Source organism: Sphaeramia orbicularis, chromosome 5 (assembly GCF_902148855.1).
Source record: "Sphaeramia orbicularis chromosome 5, fSphaOr1.1, whole genome shotgun sequence".
NCBI classification, from domain to species: domain Eukaryota; kingdom Metazoa; phylum Chordata; class Actinopteri; order Kurtiformes; family Apogonidae; genus Sphaeramia; species Sphaeramia orbicularis.
The window spans coordinates 1,898,797-1,921,540 of record NC_043961.1 but is presented as its reverse complement, the minus strand read 5'-3'; the positions used below and the strand labels follow the sequence as shown (position 1 = coordinate 1,921,540).

General features: G+C 35.4%; 2 protein-coding genes across 3 annotated transcripts; one reads left to right on the top strand and one right to left on the bottom strand.

The window, feature by feature from the left end:
- The first annotated feature begins 353 nt into the window (after positions 1-353).
- Positions 354-3,406, top strand: svbp (small vasohibin binding protein). The gene is made up of 3 exons (XM_030135174.1): positions 354-483; positions 2,397-2,529; positions 2,625-3,406. The coding sequence occupies exons 2-3, from the start codon at positions 2,416-2,418 to the stop codon at positions 2,709-2,711; spliced, it is 201 nt and encodes a 66-aa protein (XP_029991034.1). The 5' UTR covers positions 354-483; positions 2,397-2,415; the 3' UTR covers positions 2,712-3,406.
- Positions 3,407-5,293: 1,887 nt separating this feature from the next.
- Positions 5,294-13,366, bottom strand: fbxo2 (F-box protein 2). 2 transcript variants are annotated; one of them, XM_030135172.1, is made up of 6 exons: positions 13,230-13,365; positions 12,381-12,444; positions 7,793-7,919; positions 7,599-7,691; positions 7,347-7,485; positions 5,294-5,867 (listed from the first exon to the last, which is right to left on the bottom strand). In XM_030135172.1, exons 2-6 carry the CDS (start codon positions 12,415-12,417, stop codon positions 5,733-5,735), a joined length of 531 nt encoding a protein of 176 aa, XP_029991032.1. In that variant the 5' UTR covers positions 12,418-12,444; positions 13,230-13,365; the 3' UTR covers positions 5,294-5,732. The 2 variants fall into 2 exon arrangements, with proteins under 2 accessions (XP_029991032.1, XP_029991033.1); XM_030135173.1 differs by having other exon boundaries at positions 5,732-5,867; positions 7,347-7,520; positions 7,560-7,691; positions 13,230-13,366.
- Positions 13,367-22,744: the final 9,378 nt, after the last annotated feature.

The window sequence follows — 22,744 nt, the reverse complement described above, 5'->3', positions numbered from 1 at the left end:
GCATGAAAGGGTTAATTAAGTAAAAGTATGCAAATTAAATATGTACAGTAACTACATCAGAAGTAAATACAGAAATTGTTGTTCAATAGGATGTATGTATTTTTATTACTACTGAGGTAAATGAGTGCAGCCCAAAATCAATTCCCCAACATTTCCGAGTCGAACCTAGGAAAAAGGTCGAGGAAAGGTAAATAATATCAGCCTAAAATACACATATACACAGTCCATTTTGTATATATTTTCGTCTATGATAAATTTATGTTTTGTACCGAATATTCTATTTTGCAAGCGACGAAAAACGGAACCAATGCCACTACCGGAACCATCGTACACTCGTGTAACGGTTCAACTCGGATTTGTTTTCGGTAAACACCCTGGGAACAGCTGTTTGATGTGAACCGGCTAGCTGTTAGCCGCAGCCAACTTATCACGAAACGTCATTAAATTGTGCTACTCTTTCCTTTTTTTTCTTACATCTCTCAAGTAAGTGCGTTTTCGTGTCTTAAAGTGTTGTGTTAGCTGTTGTTGTTAAGCTGCTTATGTGTTTGTTACAGTAAAACTTTAAAGAGTACTGACAGCTGGCTAACCTTGGCTAGCACTTCATACTGAAAAGACGGGTTTTTTTTGCTCGTGATTAACGGAGTTCGTTGACATTTTGCTGTTAGCAGAATAAAAAAATATACATATTTTCCAATCAGAGGATGTATTCTTAAAGAGACAACCTATCTGTGTCTCAAATGTGCCATATGCTAACGTGTTAGCTTAACTCTAACCATAAAGCAACACCTTTTACAATTAATGGTGTTCGGTGTTTTTCCCATCTGTCGAACTAATGTGTGGTTTTTCAGTTTTTCTGTGAGCGGTTTTTTTTTGTTTGTTTGTTTTTTACTTTTGTCAACCAGTTACGTGGCTGTGTTTGCTCAGTCGTTTGTGTGTAAAGTTGAACATACTTTCTAGGAGTCTGTTCATAGTTATTTAATGTGCATTTCGAAATGTGTCACTGTGAAATATTTATGAAAACAGCAGAAACCGTAAAAAACAACCAAATGTCGTCTGGACGTTTTACTGTTTGGTTGTTTGATTGGTCACTTGAAGTGTTTTTTGCCACTTGAAAGAAATTGGAACACGTTTTAAGGAATAAACTCTGATATAGTGCAACATAGTGAACATTTAACTCACATGATCATCTGACTGATGAGCTGTTCGATGCATCTTCCTTCATTTTCCGATAAAGTGTTAAAACTCGTCTGGTTCAACAGGTAACTGTCACTGCTCAGACCTGGTTCTTCCTCTGCTTCATCCATGAAACAGACATGGCAGTCATTTAGATGGAAAACGCCAGGATGCTTTGCTTCTTCTATTGTTCATTGGAGTCATATATAACATGAGCTACAGCGACACCTACTGGCAACACTACCAAGCCTGCTTTATTATTCTAAACCTGTTAATAGAATTGCACGTGACATTATCGTTTTTCCATATTTTCAAAACTTTGCTTCAAATTCAACTGACATTTTATAGAAACGACTCCAAATTTTAGTATTTTACATAGGTGTCGTTGAAACATTTTCGACATTGGTATTGATATCAATACTCTGGCTTCAAGCAAAAGTTTTATTTCAATACACTTTACGGTTCAAATATTTAGTTTTTTTTTTTTTTTTTTTCAGCTCATTCATGTTTTTCTATTCTCAAAGTTTTCCACAACATAAAAAACAAACTTATTTTGCACAACGTTGACCTGTCTATTTTATTTCTTTATTTTCATTTTTATTATCAGTGTCGGGATCTTTAAATGTTTCATTTTATTTTCTGTGAACAATAAAGGAAGAGTTGTTGAACCGCATGCTTAATTTAGGGTGATCCAAAGTACATTCATAAACATACAGTTGTGGAAAAAATATTTAGACCCCTTGTTTTCTTCAATTTCTTGTTCATTTTAATGCCTGGTCCAACTAAAGGTCCATTTGTTTGGACAAATATAATGAAAACAATAAAAATAGCTCATAGTAGTTTAATTTCAGAGCTGATATCTATCCATTTAACATGTTTTTTCGATAATAACCAAAATCACTTCAGTTCTTACATCAATATCTATGCCATTGTACTGATAAAAACAGTGCTTTTAGACATTCCATGTTTTCTTTTCTGTCTGTTTTAGTCACATGATACACACAGGCGTTAGTACCTGATTGCATAACCATTGTTTTTGATGACTTCTGATAGTCTACTCATTTTTTCCGCGACTCTGTTATAAAAATGTGCATTAGTTTGTGCTCATTAGAATCACCTTAGGTAATGAAAATGAAATTTGGGATAGTTATCTAAGCAACTTGTCAGGTTCCATTAAAGTAGACGCTCAAAACCAAGCCTTAATATTCTGTTCGATCTCACAGGTTAAGGAGGATTGTTACTATGGAGCCCGCCTGCCGTAAAGACAAGCCAAAGCTGAACTCTACGCCAACCAGAGGAGACCGAGCCAGACAGAAATCTGCACAACAAGAGCTCAAACAGCGGCAGAGAGCAGAGGTAAACAGGCGCATTTGTCCTCGTTTATTTCTACCCTTGGTCCTCACGTAGTTCAAACGTTCGTGTAGCTGTCACAAATGTCTGTGTTTTTCCAGATCTACGCCTTGAACAAGGTGATGACGGAGTTGGAGCAGCAGCAGTTTGATGCGTTCTGTAAACAGATGCAGTCACAAGGAGAATGACCGTCCTGTGTCACTGTCTGAGCTCGACCAGGACCTGTTACATAAACCAAGTACACAGACACACACTGTTGTTCATATAAAAACCAATGTTCCTGTTTTTAAATCTGAACAGTGTTAAATATCCAAATGTTTGAGAACAGGAATCTGCACTTATTGTACTGTAGCCAAGGAAGTGAAAACAACCGTCTCTAAGGTTTTTTGTTGTTTTGTTTTTTTTTGTTTTTGTTTTTTTTTTTTACTTCTGTCAGAAGAAAAGTGACTTAAATCATATGTAAGCCTTGATTTAAAACTCTAGTTTAACCCCCAGTTTAAAGTTTGGCTTTTATTTTGTGCATTCAGCAGAAAACCACAGAGCTGGTGTCCCATTGAAGTCTTCCTCACTTAAAATTAGATTTAACACATTGTCACTTTTAGCCAGAAGAATACATGTATGATTTTTTTTTGTATCTCTGAGGAATGAGAAAATGCAACTTTACTTCGTACTGAAAAACAGTCATATTTTAATATATATATAAGTATTAACTGAAGTAGCTTTAAATAATGGTGCTCACATTGGAAACTCTGCGGTGATGACACTGTATGCAGTGCTAATTGGCCTGTGAATTAGTGAATTTTATTGTTATAATTGCAGCCTGAGGGTTGTATTTATGTCCAATGACTGAAAAATGTTTTTAATAAATAATTTTTTTAAGAGTTCTGATGTCTTCTGTTTCATTCTTGCCATTCTCTGATTAAACCAGTAAATATGGTCAGTAGTGAGGTTGTTTCAAGTGTTTAACCTTAGCTTCATCCTGGTGGAGTCACACAAGGTTAGGAATGTCTAATGGTTGATGACTGTAACCCTGATCTGTGCTGTTTAACCCTTCACTGCATTCTTTCCCAATGAATTCAAGATTATCTGTTTTTCTATCCAGGAAACTGATAAAATAACTTGTTCAGAATGAAAAACTAAACTTTTAAAACAAACCAAATTGAAATAACTCATTATTTGATGATACCCAGAGCAGTTTTAGCCAGGTTTTTCTGCTCTCTTTAGTAATGTTGTAGAACTCAAGGTAACTTTTTGAAGGTCTCCTGAAGTTATTGCAACCAATATCTTGATTTGCCTTTAAATTTTTAGAGCAGGATCTCTGTCTGTCTGGTGGAGATAATATAAAGTCACATTTCCTGTATTAATATATGACAACCTAAACTACAAAGAGGTCATTTATAGCAACATCATCCAAAAAAAAACATTCTGCAGAGGGTACACTGCAAAAATCTAAATCTTACCAAGTGCATTTTTCTCATTTCTAGTCCAAATATCTCATCACACTTAAAATAAGACAGAATCACCTAAAGAGGAACTTTTCAGTGAGATGTAAGAACTGATTTTTAGACAATAGATCTGGAAAATCTGATTTCAAGAAATCTTAACAAGATAATTTTCACTTGTTCCATTGGCAGATTTTTTTGGCTTAATTCAAGATTTTTTAATTCAAGCAAAAAAATCTGCTAGTGGAACAAGTGAAAAACATCTCGTATTCTGTTTCCGCCAAAGTCATGTGACTGGGTCATTCATATATTCTGTTGTGTCTGAAAAGCACCACAGTCAGTTCAAACACAGTGTAGATATAAATGTACGAAAAATGTTATGTAATTTGTAGTTTTGGTTGAAAAATGAGCAGTATGTATCTGTGGATTACAGACATGAACAGGTGAAACACTGAATTCTGGTGTCTGAGTCAGACTTTTAACAAAATCTGAAGACTGATCTCAGGAAATCACATTGTATGTCACACCAGTTCGTACAGCATTTGGCGTCCTATACGTACACATTTCCATCCTTTCATGTGTTCTTTTTTGCTTAATTCAAGCAAAAAATCTGCCAATGGAAGAAGTGAAAATTATCTTGGTAAGATTTCTTGAAATAAGATTTTCCTGATCTATTGTCTAAAAATCAGTTCTTATATCTCACTGAAAAGTTCTTCTCTAGGTGATTATGTTTTATTTTAAGTGAGATGAGATATTTGGACTAGAAATGAGAAAAATAGATTATGCATTACACATAATGTTGCACAAACATGTGGTAACAGGCAGAATATTGGTAAAAATTTGGAGTTTGAAACTAAAATAAGAAGAGTTTCTCATCTCCTCAGGTCATTGTTCTTCTTGGTAGTTCTTCGAGGTTCAACTGGACTAGTTTAGCTCTTTTAAAGCAAAACTAGTCCAGTTGAACCTAGAAAAATGGAGTTGTCACTAATTGTAGGTTATTATTTTACTTTAGATCATATTGGTGTGTATGTGGAACCTGATCTAAAATGAGTTTGACACCGTTGATTGTTAATATCTTCAGTGTAATTTTTGCATCTCACAAATTGATCCTGCGGGCCAGATTGGACCTTTTGGTGGGCTGGTTTTGGGTTTTGGCCCCAGGGCCGCATGTTTGAGACTCCTGCTCTAAACAATGAAAGGATGCAAGAACATTCTTACTGTGACACTAATTTTCATTCTTCTAAGTAACGTCTCTGTTGTACTTTCATCTAAAAAAATAAAAAAAATAACAGTTCTATCATAGATCAATCTGACCAAGCAGGCAATGACATGGTTAAATATTTCTTTTTTAATCCCATTTAAATCCTGTTTGCATGATAAAACTGTTAACTCCACCCCCACCCACCAAACAAATCCTTTATTTTCCCCCATGTTGAGCCACTGTGCAGAGGTAGTAGATAACAGACTGTGATTCAGTCATAATTAGTGTTGCACGCAGTAACTTTAAAGTTAATCAAGCCTTATTAGTCTAGTCTTCGTAGCAGCAGTCTGGTTCCACAGCATGAACTCTATTTATAAAAGTCTATATCATCTATAGAGGTGGATTGCCTGGTGCATAAGGAAAAGCTGGTCCTCTTGAAACCTCAGAATCTACTTTTCACTCTGTCCGTCTGTTCACTCTCATTCTTCAAATTCATCACCTTTCAGTGATTCTTGTCGCATCTCCACCCTCCTCCTCCTTTCCCTTTTTTCACCTTTCCCTCTCTCTCAGACGTCAATAGTAAGAGAGCTCCCGGTGATCCGGACTCCAAACCATCCTTCCCAGAACTTGGTGTCTTGTCCTCCATGTTCCCATGAGATGAAACGCAGACCAGGGCCGTAATCTGTAAAAGTATGACTGACCTGCAGCGCAAAGAAAGACAGAGAATTTAAAATCAGTAAGAATCAGAATACTTTAATCCCAAGGGGGAAGTTGTTGTGTGTTACAGATGCTCCATTCAAGTATAAGTAAGAGGAGAGAATTTATCAGTACTACAAAAAAGAAAAATAGAACAAAATATATATACATACAGTCATGGATAAAATTATTAGACCATCAAAAGTCATCAAAAACAATGGTTATACAATCCAGTCCTAACTCCTGTGTGTGTCATGTGACTAAAACAGAAGGAAAAGAAAACATGGAATGTCTAAAAGCACTGTTTTTGTCAGTACAATGACACAGATACTGATGGAAGAACTGAAGTGATTTTGTTTTTATCAAGAAAACATGTTAAATGGATAGATATCAGCTCTGAAATTAAACTCTGATGAGCTATTTTTGTTTTTCTCATTATATTTGTCCAAACAAATGGACCTTTAGTTGGACCAGGTATTAAAATGAACAAGAAACTGAAGAAAACAAGGGTGGTCTACTCATTTTTCCCTTGACTGTTTGTTTATTAATGTACTTTTAAGCATTTGGTTCAACTACACTTACTTTATCGTCCATAGCAAAAAAAAAAGGGAACATTTAAAGATTCCGACACTAATAATAAGAATGAAAAAAAATAAAATAAAATAGACAGGTCAAAGTTGTGCTAAATAAGTGTGTTTTTTATGTTGTGAAATGCTTTGAATGTGAAGAAGAAAACAAGGGGTGGTCTAATTATTTTTTCTGCAATTGTATATATAAAGCTCTAAATATACAAACATATATATAGCTTTATATATATATATATATATATATATATATATATATATATATATATATATATATATATATATATATATATATTTACCAAATATACATATTAAAACACTCCATTAAGACACAATTAAAACAGCAATTTGTACAATATGTATGAGAATATATTATTAATGTCAGAGCCATTTTTGTGCTTCAGTTAAAAATTCATATTTATATTTCTGTTCGATTTATTATTAATAATTTATGTATATTATATGAATGTTAGGTAATAATAGCATAAGTCTTGACATCATTGTGTGATGCACTCCTATTGACTGCTAAGATTATAAAAATGTAAAGAAAGAGAAGCGGAACTGGAAGCCTAGAGCCAGGAGCATCACAGTCTTTTGACCGTCATGTCATTTCATTTAGAAATTCACCTTTTGTTTGTATCAGTCTAAGTTTGAAGTAAAGACCACAAACAGAAAAGTTGGATTCCAGACCCTTTGTTTACTAATACGTGTTGCGTACAGAAGAACTCCGAGGTTCACAGCTAGTGAGTTATACGCCGCACTCACAATTCATATAAGCAAATATTCATAAATAAGTGCAAAAATATTGTTGTATAATTAAAAGTTATGTGATTATAATGAGGAAAGTGATGATCTGTAAAGGCGCTGAAAGGCAGATTTTGTTGTTCTTTTCAGTCGTACCTGTTTCCAGGAGCAGTCATCGCAATCAGGGTCAAGGGTCACCGGTTCTGACCTGAACTCCTGAATGACCTCCTGATTCTCATCCAGCAGATCCACAGACAGCTGGTAGGTGCAGCCGCAGTCCGTCCGCCCACAGTACCTGCACAGTGTGGGCAGATCAGTGACTGCTGTGTGTGTGTGTGTGTGTGTGTGTGTGTGTGTGTGTGTGTGTGTGTGTGTGTGTGTGTGTGTGTGTGTCCACCTCCGTCGTACCAGTCCTCCACCGTCACAGCGGGCTGAGCGTCCAGCTGATCGGCAGAGTACCCTTCTGCCAGCAGGTCGATCACCTGCCTCTTCAGACACAGCCTACAGCACACATGAAGCAGAAGAAGAGCGTTTCAAACCATCTACGGAGCAGCACCACAGACAGTCACATGACTCTGCTGGAGGGAAGAAAAAGCACTAACTCAAAGGACGTGGCAAAGTATTTGCTCACTCCGTCGCTGCTGAAGTCGTGGCCACAGTCTCCAGGCATGTCCTCCACCTTCCACTGGCTCCCACCGTTCTCCGTCAGTTCCCAGAATTCCAGCTCCTCTGGGAAGCAAATGCATTACATGTATGGATGTATGGATGGATGGGTGGATGGATGGATGGATGTGGTGTCATATCAGCTTCAGTCGCTGTGTTTAAACACAAACTGGAGCTTGAATTCAGTCCATAAAAACCCAACCAACCACAGGTGAACACAACCATCTACTGATCTGAACTGTTTAATACCCACTGATCCACTAATCCTATCAATACATGTCAATAATTGGTGTAAAATACAGTTCTTCCTCTTTTCATGGTCATCAGATATGATCCATTTTGACGTTCAGAGGCTCTGTAGTTACCATGGAAACACTGTCATCTTCTACAACATTGATTCCCCAGTAAAACCCATGCAGTTGGATCAATGACAGTGGATGGACACACTGGGTTTATGTTCAGTTAATGATAGATTTTACTGAAAAAGTCACTTTTTCTACAGTTTTCTCTGTTTTGATAAAATAACCTTTGAATTTACTCTGAGCTTTTATGAGCATCTGCATGATCAGTGAATTAAATATAGGAAAACACATGATTTACACTGAAAAAAAATCAAAATAAACTGAATAAAATTACAATAAACGGGGGTAAATCACTTAAGAAAGGTTAAATATAGGGGGGAAAAATTAATTTGGGAACAGCCACAGAAGTACCACTGGGTCTTTATGGGTTGAAGGAACGTACAAAGATCCTAACGGTCAACAACAAAGACTATTAGTTTGTACTGAAAATGTAGTGAATATTAACATTTTCCAAAGAAAAAATGTCAAAGAAAATCTAATTATCCATCAAATAGTCAACATGTAGGATTCTGTGGATCCTAAATTACATTTAGTTTTTTTACATTGGACTTAATAGCTTCTAATTACATTAATAAAACACATTTTATAGAGAAACACTAGTTAAAATCTAAGCTTTTTAAAATGAAATGATATTTGTTTAGGTAGCAAACATTTGTGTAATACAGGAATTACAATTTACATTAATACAAACTTTAGATTATCCTTGGATAGTTTAGATGTTCAGATTATATATATACATATATATATACATATATATATATATATATATATATATATATATATATATATATTTTTTTTTTTTTTTTTTTTTTTTTTTTTTTTTATCTTGGCTACAACAACACACATTCCCATCACATATTAATCAAATGAGGACAGTGAAAGTGCATCAGTAGAAAAAACATAATATAAAACACAAATATCACATTAAATACAAATCTTATGGTCACTGGAACATCCAGAACTTAATGAATTAGAATGAATTTGTAAAAAAAAAAAAAAAAAAAAACTGACATCTGTACATGCTTTTCACTCAGATTTTTATCATGTCGTCTTTACCAGATGGAAAACACCTGTAATTAGTTAAATTATACGTTATGGGGTAGACTTTAACAAACTGAAAACAGACTCTACAGCAGTGGGTCGGATCCTTGTTTCCTCTCAGGTCACTTGAATTACAACATGATGAAAGGAATTTTTTCCCAGTGACACCAAAATCCAGCTCTGCAGCTTTAAGAAGGTAAATCCATCTGGTATTAAATCAGTTTCTGACACTGGAATAATCACAGCAGATCCACTTTCAGTGAGTCATGCAGATTCTCATGCATGTTTAATGATGGTGCACAGAGATGCTTTACATTCTGCATATTCACTGAAATAAATATGTGTAAATATCTGTACACACACATTTTGCTCCGTTTATCCTGAAGGGGAGTCCTTCTGCTGTGGTTCGTCCAGAGCTTTTGTGTATTTTTTTTTTTTTTCCAGTTGAGGAATTTTTTTGGGAGGGGTATTCTTTACACAACACACATAATCTGAGCACTATGTAAATAACCCTCTAATATTTGCCTCTATCTGGGTCTTAAATTCACAGAATTGGTTCAGTTTACAGGAACTGGAGCAAGAAAATATTGTCAGTACATTTGAGATGAGTAAAAGGTAGAATCTTCTATATCAGCTCACATAGAACTCTGAGTTCATTTAATGGATTTTCTCGGAAACAGTTATGTGAGTACAATTAGTCTATTTATCTATTTATTTATTTAAATATTTATTTATTTATTTATTTATTTATTTATTTATTCTTTTTTTCCCCCTTTCCTTCTCTTCTTCCTTTTCTTTCTTTTATATCTTATTCTTATTCTAGGAAATGTTATTGTACTTTTAGAATGTAAGCTCTTTTTATGTACTTGGCTGTAACCGTTCAACCAGAGCAGACTTTCCTACATCTGTCGTTTATAACGGTTTTCTTCCAGTATATTAGTACGTTGTAATTAGGCCTGTAACGGTACACAAAATTTTCAGTTCGGTACGTTTTCGGTTTTCAAAGCCACGGTTCGTGTTTTTTTTTTTTTTTCGGTTCGGTACGGGAAGAAAGAAAACCCCTCAAAATGTCTTTAATACATTTATGAATTTTTGAAAAATTTTCCCCCAATTTTTGGACACAATAGAATATAGAAAAACAGGAATAATATAATTCTGCTGCTATAAATCAAATAGAAACTAAAATAAATTATTAATATTACTATGTATTTTAAACATTAGTATTGCACTTTTTCCTGACAGGTAGTGTTGAACAAACAAGAAAAATCTAATCCCAGTTCTGTCAGTTTACATTCTGCAGAAAAATAACAAAAAAATTCCACATGAAGTGCAACATTAACAAGAGGACAAACTGGTATTCTGTTGAAACAAACTGAAGAGAAACACTGACAACACAATGAACCAAATTATTTATTTTAGGACAGAGAACAAACTGTTTAGGACACTGTGTGGACGCACACACGTGTGCAGGATGCAATTTGTCGGGGGGATGTTTTTGGTTTTTTTTTTTCAGCCGACTCCATGGGTTTGCCTGGGGAATCAATGTTGTAGAAGATGATGGTGTTTCCACAGTAACTACAGAGCCTCTGAACGTCCAAATGGGTCATATCTGATGACCATGAAAAGACGACAAATTGCATTTTTCACCAATTATTTACATGGATTGATAGGATTAATGGATCAGAGGTTATTAACCCTTTCATGCACACTGGTCACTCCAGTGGTCACTCCAGTGGACAGTTCTTCTCCAGCTGTTCTCTTGTATATTCATGGGTTTTGTTGTTTTAGTTCCATATCAGCCGACACAGTGGACACTTACGCACCATCCCATACACTGACATTCATACCATTAATGTAACTTTAGTGTTCTTGATAAACCTGATCAAGATTAACATGTTTAAGTGTAAATCAAGTGCTTGTTATTGTTATAAGTCTGTAATTAACAGTTGTTGTTTTTTTTTTTAAGTTGTTGGGGGGGGGGGGGGGGGGGTTGCATATTATCTCCATGAAGCGAGTAATGACTGGTATTAGCATGTTCAAATGTGAGAAAACTTCAGATTTGTAGCATTTAAAATGTCTGGTAAAGGTTCATACTGTCTTCCACATATAATTATTGTAGGTAATTCATTTATCAGACAAACTAGTAAAGCAAGTAAACAAACAACTACCCCTGTCTGAGAAACGAATGACCTAGGATAAGCATTAAAAATGTTTTTATTTCATAGTTTTCACACAATGTATCAGTAAATACACGTTTCTTTGCTTCAAAAATTAAAAGCATGGTGTCCAGCTGAGCGGACATTTTTGCAACTTCATGAAAAATAGGTTCATGAGAAAATTTTCTTGAGGCATGTGTTTTTTTCATGCCTAAAGAGGAATAAAAACATGCAGGAAAAAAAAATCTTGATTAACCCTTTCATGCATGAATTATGAGCCTTAATCAAGATTTTTTTCCGGAGTGTTTTTATTCCTCTTTAGGCATGAAAACAAAACAAACAAACAAAAAAAATCAATGGAATTGATTTTTTATTAACCTATTTTTCAAGGAATTACAATAATGTTCACTCAGCTGGACACCATGCATTCAACTTTAGAAGCAAAGAAACATGTATTTACTGATACACTGTGTGAAAACTATGAAATAAAAACATTTTTAATGCTGCTAATCTGATGTTTTCTCACATTTTAACATACCTGCATGGAGATAATATGCACAAAAAAAACAAACAACTTTTGTTAAAAAACAAACAAACAAACAAAACAAAACTGTTTATTTCAGTCTAGTAACAATTAGCTTTTTTTTTTTTCACACTCAAACATGTTACTGCAGATCAGGTTTATCTAGAACAGCAAAGTTACAGTAATAATCTGAATTGCAGCGTATGTGATGATGCACAAAATAACAAATCCATGAATATAAAAGAAAACTCCTTTCATCAGCTGTCCACTGTAGTGACCTCTATGCATGAAAGGGTTAAACATTCCAGATCAGTAGATGGTTTAGGTCATCAGTGGCTGTTTGGGCCTTTATGAGTTAAAGTTATTAAAGTTTTTACATGTTTTTGGATAAAGTAAATAGCTGCAGACCCACTATAAAGGAAAATAAAGACAAAAACCATCTTACCATCCCCGCTGGGATTCTTCAGCAGATTTCTGGACATGTTTACAGCTTATAAAAGAGGCAAGGCCTGCACAAAAAAAAACAAGAAACATCAACTCAGATCAATACTGCTGCATCAGGGAGTCTGACACTCATCCACCCCCGCGGATCAGATATTGGTTTAATCCAAACTGAATCAGCATCTTCTGCTCAACATGCACACTCACACAAAAAGAAAAATGCTCTTACATTAAATGCAAACAATGACAGAAATCATCAAAAGAGTCTGGAATAAAGGACGCACGGGGTTAAACAGGATCCAAACAGATCTGGAACCAGACCGGATTATGTCCCCAGATTCCAAACCCAAACACTAATACCCTGTCTGCTGACTCACTGCACAGCACATGAGGTAAAAGCCGCTGTCTGTGATTCCTGAATAGAAGGTATCACAGAGGATCAATGCATCATCAGCCAGACGTCCAGTAAGTCAGCAGAAAAACACCCAAACAAGTCACACATGTCAGAGGTCACTCCTGTTGTAATCTGATAAAACCAAGAGACTCCTGTGAAGACCTTAGTGGAAAAAAAAGTGCTTTTGGAACGTGTAAACATGAAGGTATAAACTATCTACGGTAATCCTAATGCACAAACATTAACATGGAAAATACACAGACTCTAAGCAGAGACAAGGCTTTAATGTAGAGGTGTGCATGCATTGAACTCTGCTCAGATGCATGTTCTTCGTGCATTCCACTGTTCTCTGAGGCTCCAAACAATATCAGCTGAGTCATCTCCAACTGTAGCTTTAACGGTGCACATTCAGCCCACCGTCTGAAATAAATGACACGACAGAGCAAACGTGCAACTCACCGCTAGGGAAGGCAACTTCAGTCCTGGGTTTTCTGGCTGTGTCTTCCTCACACCGACACTTGAGCTGTTCTTCTGCAGGGGACGACCCTCGTGACTTGGCCTATATACCAGCACACACACAGAGAGAGCGAGAGAGAGAGGGAGAGAGAGAGAGAGGGAGGGAGAGAGAGAGGGAGAGGGAGAGAGGAGGAGGACGGACACAAAGCAACCGTTCTGCAGGGAGGGAGGGAGCATCCAGCTCAGCACAACCACTCTGTACGTCCACACTCAGCACAAATGAGACAGACACACAGTTTAAACAGCAAACACAACAACAGCAGCGATGGAGGGAAACAGTCAGAGGTCTGCCATGGCAATGTACCAGTCAGAACCACAATATGTTTATTGCACTGCAAACATCTAAATCTTACCAAGTGTATTTTTCTCATTTCTAGTCCAAATATCTCATCACACCTAAAATCAGACAGAATCACCGAAAGAGGAACTTGTAAGTGAGATATATTCATTGATTGATTGATGTATTTATTTCGAACATGAATGTCAAACAGAAGAAAATAAATAAACAAAACACTTAAACATAATACATATGATACATATTCGAAAAGGAGTGAGAAGAAGTACAACTTATAAACTCCACCCCTTCTCCTTAAATAATTAATAACAATAATAACCTTCCTCGTCTAATCAGATCTATACTCTATGCCATAATTTGACTGATACTTACTAGTAAATAATTTGGTTTCTGGCTTTATATTATTATGAACAAATATAATATGATTTACATAAACACATAATACAATAACACATATATGTAAATACATATTCATACACAGATCTATACACACATATACACCTACATATATATACACACATACACACCTATATGTACATTTACACACACTTACCACATATTTGTACATCTTTAGAACACCCAGTGACATGAAGGACATATAAGAACTGATTTATAGACAATAGATCTGGAAAATCTGATTTCAAGAAATCTTACCAAGATAATTTTCACTTGTTCCATTGGCAGATTTTTTTGCGTAATTCAAGATTTTTTTTTTTCGCTTAGTTCAGATTGTGCAATAGATTGTGCATTACACACAATGTTGCACAAACATGTGGTAACAGGCAGAATATTGGAAATTGGAAATAAGAAAAATACACTTGGTAAGATTCAGATTTTCACAGTGTGTCATTGTACCAAGTACAACTAAACTGAGGTCGAGCTCTTTGGTTCAGTGCAGAGGATTTAAAAGACAAACAACAAAAACCAGTAAAAAAAAAAAAAGGCACAGTAGAGTTAAGTAATTTACGTTTAAAAAACATTGTAAACTAAGAATATTTGTAAAACTAGAAAAGCACTCAGAGAGCGCAGACCTCTGCTAAGGCAGATCACTCACACACACACACACACACACACACATACACACACACACACACACACACACACATACACACACACATACACATACACACACACATACACACACGCACATACACACACACACACACACACATACACACCTACACATACACACACACACACACACACACACACATACACACACACACACACACCACCAAAATTGAATCATTTCTTTCTTGTGCCAGTATCAACATTTCCTGAAAATTTCATGTTCTGGGAAAAATCTAAAGGAACTTTTGTCCACAGTTGAAAGGGATTTAGAAATTCTTAAAACTTGGTTTGATGTCAATAGATTGTCACCTAACATTAAAAAAACTAAATTTATGGTTTTTGGGAATCGAAAAGAAATTGATGGGGATATTACATTAAAAATATGCGACGCTGAAATTGAAAGAGCGTTTGATACAAAATTTTTAGGGGTTGTTATTGATCACAAATTAACATGGAAACCACATATTAGATCTGTAAAAGGAAAGATTGCAAAATCAATGGCAATCTTGTATAAGTCCAGAAATATACTCAACCATAAGACACTCCATATAATTTACAGTTCACTTCTACTCCCTTATATGTCCTATTGTGTGGGAGTGTGGGGCTCGACATATAAAACAACTGTAAATACTAGAGTCCTCCGACAAAAATGAGCAATACATATTATTAATAAGGCCGGTTACTATGAACATACTAATGAATTGTTTCTGAAATCCCATATTATGAAATGTAATGATTTGGTTTACCATAAAATAATGCAAATAATGTATAAAGCCAAATTAAAGTGACTCCCTGTCTGTGTACAAAGGTTCTTCTCAACACATGAGTCTAAATAGGATTTGTGAAATGTTTGTAAATTTGTTGAACAAAAAGCTAAAAAACAGACTAAAAGCAGATGTGTATATATGTGTTATTGGAGTTCAGCTATGGAATGAGTCCAGCATGGATTTAAGAATGTGTAGCCCATTTTTGATATTTAAAAAAATGGTACGTAAGGCAATTTTTGAAGAATACAACTGTTAAGCTCTAACAAGTAATAGGTAAATAATTTATTTTTGAGTCTACATGAAATTACCATTAATTTGGTGGTTAAGTTTTCTATTTCTCTGGTTTATTTTCGCCTTTTTATGTTTCGCTTATTTGTTTGCTTGGATACATTGTTTTTTTCTTTTTTTCTTTTTCCTATATTGGATGCTGGGTAGCTGAATTTGTTCTGTAGGACAGGCATTAATAGAAGCATTTTGCGTCTGCCTGGGCCTTTTCAGTCATAACCTGTTGGTAATGTTTGTAATGTTTGAAGTGTTGTTGTTGACACTGGTTATTATGTAATGACTGAATTAAGAATTTCATCATCATCATCATCATCATCATCAAAATCCGTCCAAACCTTTATTAAGTTATCTTGCTAACAGACAAACAGACAGACAAACCCCGATGAAAACATGACCTTTGCTGTTGCACTTGGTGGAGGTAAACAAAAGAAAAAAATAATTTAAATAGTGCAAATAACATGGGAAATAGTGCAACTGTGATGAGAAGACAGATAGGCGAAAACACACTGAAGTAAAAGAAAAGATCCAGTCATGTATCACCACACGTCATAAATGTAGCCTCGTCATTTTGTTGCCAAGTTTCTCTAGGACTGTTCAGCAGTGTCACAAACCAGATCACTGCTGAAAACAACCCACACTGGATCATTTCAGGTCAGAAACCAACAGAACACAAGCCCAATTGTTCTGCAAAGGGATGAAGCGACTGCAAAAAAATCTGTGCCCGATATCAGTACTGATGCTAGAAAGGACACTGTGGCTGAGAGACGATACTGATACTGAAACTGAGTTATTTTTGTTTTTATTTATCCCCTCTTACCTAAGAAATGTTATCATAAATATAAAATAGTTCCTTTTGTAAAGTCTTTGTCAGTCCTTCATTTCATCATCTTTAAACAGATTCAAACACACAAACATTTAAATATCTGTACCTCCATCATCTACAACAATATCAGAAAATATTTGATTCCACAGAACACATGCCTCAGCAAGAATTTAAAGAACATCAGTGCCTTCACAACTTTAACAGCTCGTTGGCTCATTTTACTTAAATGGAAAGACAGAACTCCACTGACATTTAACCTTTGGATTAAAGACTTTATGAACTATCTGAGATAGACCACAAGAGGCAATGCAGCCAAATTCTATGCAATTTGGCTGCCTGTTTTATTATATATTAAAAAGATGGAGACAAACATTTTCTCATTGTAACTAAAGATATATGTATTTATTTTATTTTATTTTATGTATTCATTTTGGATGTGTGCGTTTATATATTTTTGTTTCGTTATTGAAAATATATGTGTATACAAAACATTGAGACATTTTGAACAACATCAAGATGTCAACAGGAAAAATCATCTAAACTAATAAACATAATGCAAAGGCTTACAGACACAAAGAACAAAAGACGAATAATAATAATAACTTACAATAAAAAAATTTAAAAAGTTTTTTTTTAAAAAGTAAAAAAAAAAAAAAAAAAAACTGCTTAGAGTTGTCATAGTCTCTACCTTTTTTTTGTTTTCCAACTTTATTGAAAGTATATGTGTCTACAAAACACTGAGAAATGTGAACAAACATCAAAATGTCAAAAGGAAAAATTATTCAAACAAATAAATTCACAGAATGCAAAGGATTACAGACACAAAGAAGGAAAGACAAATAATGATAATAACTTAAAATATAAATATCAAAGAAAAAGAAAAACATCAGAAAGTAAATTCAGTCCATTTTAAAGATTTCTTTATAAATTGTCAGTGTTTGTGCTTTTCTTGTTACCTCCGCCAAGGAGGTTATGTTTTTGCCAGGGTTTGTTTGTTTGTTTGTTTGTTTGTTTGTTTGTTTGTTTGTTTGTTTTATTTGTTTGTTTGTCCGTTAGTGTGCAACATAACTCAAAAAGTTAGAGATTACAGATTTGGATGAAATTTTCAGGGTTTGTTGGAAATGGGATAAGGAAGAAATGATTAAATTTTGGTGGTGATCGGGGGTGGGGGGGCCCACGGGGGGGGGGGGCACTGATCAGCCTTGGCGGAGGTCTGCGCTCTCCGAGTGCTTCTAGTTAAAGATAAATTCCAGTGAAGTTTAAAGTATTTTAAGTGTAATATCCATGATGGCCACTAGAGGCTGCTCCAAACATCCCAGACCACATCACATGAGCACTAGACTGAAAACACTAATGCTGCATTTCTATCGTTGGTATCAACTTCACCTGTCTGAATATGACTCAAAGTTGTTGTTGTTTTTTTTTTGTTTTTTTTTTGACAAAGGTACACATCTTTTTCTTTTGTGTTTTCTTTTGCTGTGATCAGTTATTTAACCGTCATGGATCACTGTTCAGTGTGCATGTTCTTCCTGCTGGTATTTTCCAAAACAACAGTGTTTTGACTTTTTCCCTCATTGCACAATAACAGTGAAAGGGTCCAGACTTATCACATGGTCCTGGGCTAATGAAGTGTGGAGATAACCTGGACTAGATTATTTTCTTCAGTCAATGTGGAAGAGGTAGTGGTGAGGTGGACTCAGTTAGTTGCAGTTTACAGCTTCACCACTAGAGAGCACTAAAGATCAGTCAATTTAAGACATGGCCGTGTAAATTCCTTCTTTGGCAAATATTCCTCACTTGCAGGATAGTTAGATCCTCCACGTTTTTGGATCTCTTCTGCATCTTCAGCTGGTAATTCAGGATAGGAAGTATTTTACCTCCAGCCCTGTCATCAAAATAAAAGGTTTCCACAGCAAGTTTCTGTAAAACGGCAGAGGATGGGGTGAACGGCCAACATATTTGTACTAAACCCAGGACTTTAAGGCAATAAAGCACTTTGGTTCGAATAGTTGTAGAGCAGTGGACTTCTTCTGGTGTTGCTTTACTAATTTGAACCCTCAAACACCAAAAAATAAATAAATCAAAAGCATCTACTGATGTAAACTGTTTAATAACTTCTGATCCATTAATCCTATCAATACATGTAAATAATTGTTGTCAAATACAGTTCTTCATCTTTTCATGGTCATCAGATAGGATCATATTTGGACGTTCAGAGGCTCCATATTTACCGTGGAAACACCGTCATCTTCTACAACATTGATTCACCAGTAAAACCCATGGAGTTGGATCAATGACAGTGGATGAACACACTGGGTTTATGTTCAGTTGATGACAAATTTTGCTTTTTCTTCAGTTTCCTCTGCTCTGACATATCAACCTTTGAATTTACTCAAAGCTTTTATGAACATTTAAATGAACAATAAATTAAGTATAGTATAATTCCTGATTTTCACTGAAAAATGCACAATGCAGAACATAATAAATGGTGATAAATCACGTAGAGAAAATGTCATTGTGATGTGAAGTCGCTGCAAAATTCAAAAAAGAATGTCACGTAAAAAAGCAAAAAAAAACAAAGTCACAAGATTCACTCTTGACTCAACTAGGCGTATTGGTGAAAAAACTGCCTTGCTCCTCAGGCTGCTTAACCTGATCTGAGAGCTAAGTGGCTGTGGTGTCATCAGCAGCGTGATTAAAGGAGCAGTTCAACGTTTTTAAAGGAACACTGCTAAACCATTAAAGCAAAATCAATATGGCTCTTACACCATGGATTCCCATTGGTCAACACGCTAGTACATATATATATATATATATATATATATATATATATATATATATATATATATATATATATAAAACAACAAGTGTTCAGAGAACGCAAACCTCCGCCAAGCACCCTGAACGCTGTGCATGTGTGGATCCACTCTTTGTTTAAATTCCACAGTTTCCAGGTTGTTCCATACACAGAAACAGGTGAATCTGGTCCCAGTCATGTGTCTGTCCAATTAGATTCAATTCACATCAATATTAGTTGAGTTCTAGTTTTAAATGTGTGGGAAATGGGATTTTCAATGTTCACTGTAAACGTCCACAGAGTCCACATTCCACAGTGGATGTGGACAATTTAGTTCCAGATACAAGAGATTGTTCTAAGCTACAGGTGGATCCAACTGGAGGAGAATCAGAGTCGTTTTGAATTTTTGATGAATTTTGGAAAATGTCTCAGTGATGACAGATGGAAAACTGTAGAAGGTGTGACCTTGCTGTGACCTTGAACTTTGTCCTACTGGGACCAAAATGTACTGGGTTGGTCCCAGGGCCTAGGCCTATCTGTGGGGAAGATTTGGGAAAGATGGGTGGAAGAGTTTTACACTGAAGATGAGAACAAACAAACAAACAAACAAACACACAAAGCAAAGTGATCACAACACCTCCTGGTGGAGGTAATTATCCTAAGTTGACCACGGTAATGGAGGCTCATTGTTACAAGAACATATTTTGGTTTACAAATGCTAAGATTATACATAATCATGTTTTGCAGAAATGTACAATGGCAACATTTTATTCTAGTGACTGGGTTCACCTTTTAACAAGTACGCCTCATCTGACAAAGACTAGCTCAGATTTCACCTGCAGCCGAGTTCCAAATGCATGATCTCATGAACCACAGCCATGTTGAGCTGGTCTCCACAGTCATGAACATCTCCCCCAAGGCGTTCTTTTCAGTTGTTTGGGTTCCAGACCAGTTTTCTGTGACAAATGGTGCACTGGTGCTACAGGGAAAGCATGGTAGACGAGTCCAGGAGGGGATGGATCCAGGTCCAGGTCCAGGCTTTGGCAAGATCCTCATCGATCAAATCCTGACACTTGGCAGGTCATTTATTTTATTAGATTCTGTGGTTTTTATCTCAAAATGTCCTTGTTTACAGTTATTCTGAAGGTCATTTGTCTGTTTCATCACAACACTTTGCATCCTTTTGACGTGGCTTTTCATATAAGACTAAAATCAGAATGCTGTTCAGTAAAAGAATGCTGGTTCAAGGTTCAAGGTACTTTATTATCCCCTAGGGCAGGAGCGTCACACTCATTTTCTTTCAGGGGCCACATTCAGATCAGTTTGATCTCCAGTGGGCTGGACCAGTACAATTTTACCATAACAGCCTATAAATAATGACAACTCTAAATTTTTTAGATGCAAAAAATTACATTAAATTATGAAATCATTTACATTTTACAAACTATCCAAACAAAAAAGATGTGAATAACCTGAAAAAAATGACATCTCTGAAGAACAATAACAAGAAATATTAAGAAAAATTTGATCAATATTTCTACATGTGCATTCCAGATCAGATCTACCAAGACACAAAACAGGCAGAATATTGTTAAAATTACACTGATTTTCTTTAGACAGTTCAGGTCGTTCATATTTATTCAGATTATTGATGTTTTATTATTAAAGGAGATCAGAGTTTAATGTTCTTTGCAATAAATAAAATAGAAAAAATGACTGTTGCCATTATTTACAGGCATGATGTCAGATTATTTTTTTCACATTAAACCAAGAACATTTTCAGTCATTAGTTTTAGCTTATTGTGCTGTTACTTTCAAGTTCAACACTCTTGACTGTCAGTATCTTCTGCACTTTGTAAAGTCATCCTGTGGGCCGGACTGGACCCTTTGGCGGGCCGGTTTTGGCCCCCGGGCCGCATGTTTGACACCTGTGCCCTAGGGGGAAATTATTGTACAGCTAATAGTACACACATTAAAAACAAATGTCAGATACAATAAAACAACAGCAATTACACTCTGTAGGAACCTGATAGCAGCAGGAATAAGAGTTCCTGGTCCTGCTGTGGTGGGGCGTATCTGCCACCAGACTGAAGCAGCAGAACTGGAGAGTGGGCGGGGTCATTCAGAACCAACTGAGTGTTATTCAAAGTTCTAACCTTACGCAGGTGGACAAGATCATTTAACCCTTTCATGCACAGTGTTCACTCCAGTGGACAGATGTTCTCCAGATGTTCTCTTGTATATTCATGTGTTTGTTGTTTTAGTTCCAGATCAGCTGACACAGTGGACGCTCATGCACCATCCCATAATACACTGATTCTGTTGGGTTTCTGTAAATGGGCTTAAACTCTGGCTTCAACTGACTTTATATGTAAGGTGTCATGAGATAACGTTTGTTATGATTTGGTGCTATATAAATAAAATTTGATTGATTGATTGATTGATTGATTGATTGATTGATTGATTGATTGATTGATTGATTGATTGATTGACTGCAATTCATACCATTACTGTAACTTCACTGTTCTTGATAAACCTGATCTGCACTAACATGTTTGAGTGTAAATCAAACACTAATCGTTATTAGACTGTAATTAACAGTTTTCTCAAACAAAAGTTGTTTTTTTTATATATATTATCTCCATGAAATGAGTAATAACTAGTATTAGAGTATGATAAAAAGTGAGAAAACATCAGATTAGCTGCATTAAAAATGTTTTTATTTCATAGTTTTCACACAGCAGATCACATTCTGATGTTGCGTTTTAAATACATGTTTCTTTGCTTCAGAAATTAATCACATGGTGTCCAGCTGAGTGGACATTTTTGTATTTTATTATCATTAAAATAGATTCAATCGCATTGTTTTTTTTTTTTGTTTGTTTTTTTTTGTGCCTAAAGAGGACAAAAACACTCAGGAAAAAAAGTCTTGACTAAGGTTCTCATAATTCATGCATGAAAGGGTTAATGTCACAGTTGTGATTCTGCTGCACTCATTCACAATACTCTGGAGTCTGTTTTTATTACCCCCCCTCCCAACAAAGGGGAGGCAAGGGGTATTGTTTTTGGTTCAGCTTGTTTGTTTGTGTGTTTGTTTGTTTCTTTGGTTGTTTACACTCTAGCAGCAAAACTATTGGTTGAATTCAGACCAAATTGGGTTTATAGATTGCCAGTGACCCAGAATAGATGTCATTACATTTTGGGAAAAGTAGGTCAAAGTTCAAATTTTTAATGAATTTTTTAAATCTTTTTTTTCCCCCATTTCTTTATTATATATATATATATATATATATATATATGTATATATATATATATATATATATATATATATATATTACATGTACATCTGTTTGTTTATGGATGATGTTGTACTGATAAATCTGATGTAATTATTGAAGAAAATGGCTGAATTGTTGAGTT

Bases quoted from the DNA above. Each gene is read 5' to 3' on its own strand.
- fbxo2 (XM_030135172.1), bottom strand. From the start codon at position 12,417: ATGTCCAGAAATCTGCTGAAGAATCCCAGCGGGGATG. The intron at 7,486-7,598 runs GTACGACGGAGG...CACACTGTGCAG, and splicing joins GCTGTGACGGTGGAGGACTG to GTACTGTGGGCGGACGGACT. The intron at 5,868-7,346 runs GTACGACTGAAA...TTTGCGCTGCAG, and splicing joins ATGACTGCTCCTGGAAACAG to GTCAGTCATACTTTTACAGA.
- svbp (XM_030135174.1), top strand. From the start codon at position 2,416: ATGGAGCCCGCCTGCCGTAAAGACAAGCCAAAGCTGAACTCTACGCCA. The intron at 2,530-2,624 runs GTAAACAGGCGC...GTGTTTTTCCAG, and splicing joins AACAGCGGCAGAGAGCAGAG to ATCTACGCCTTGAACAAGGT.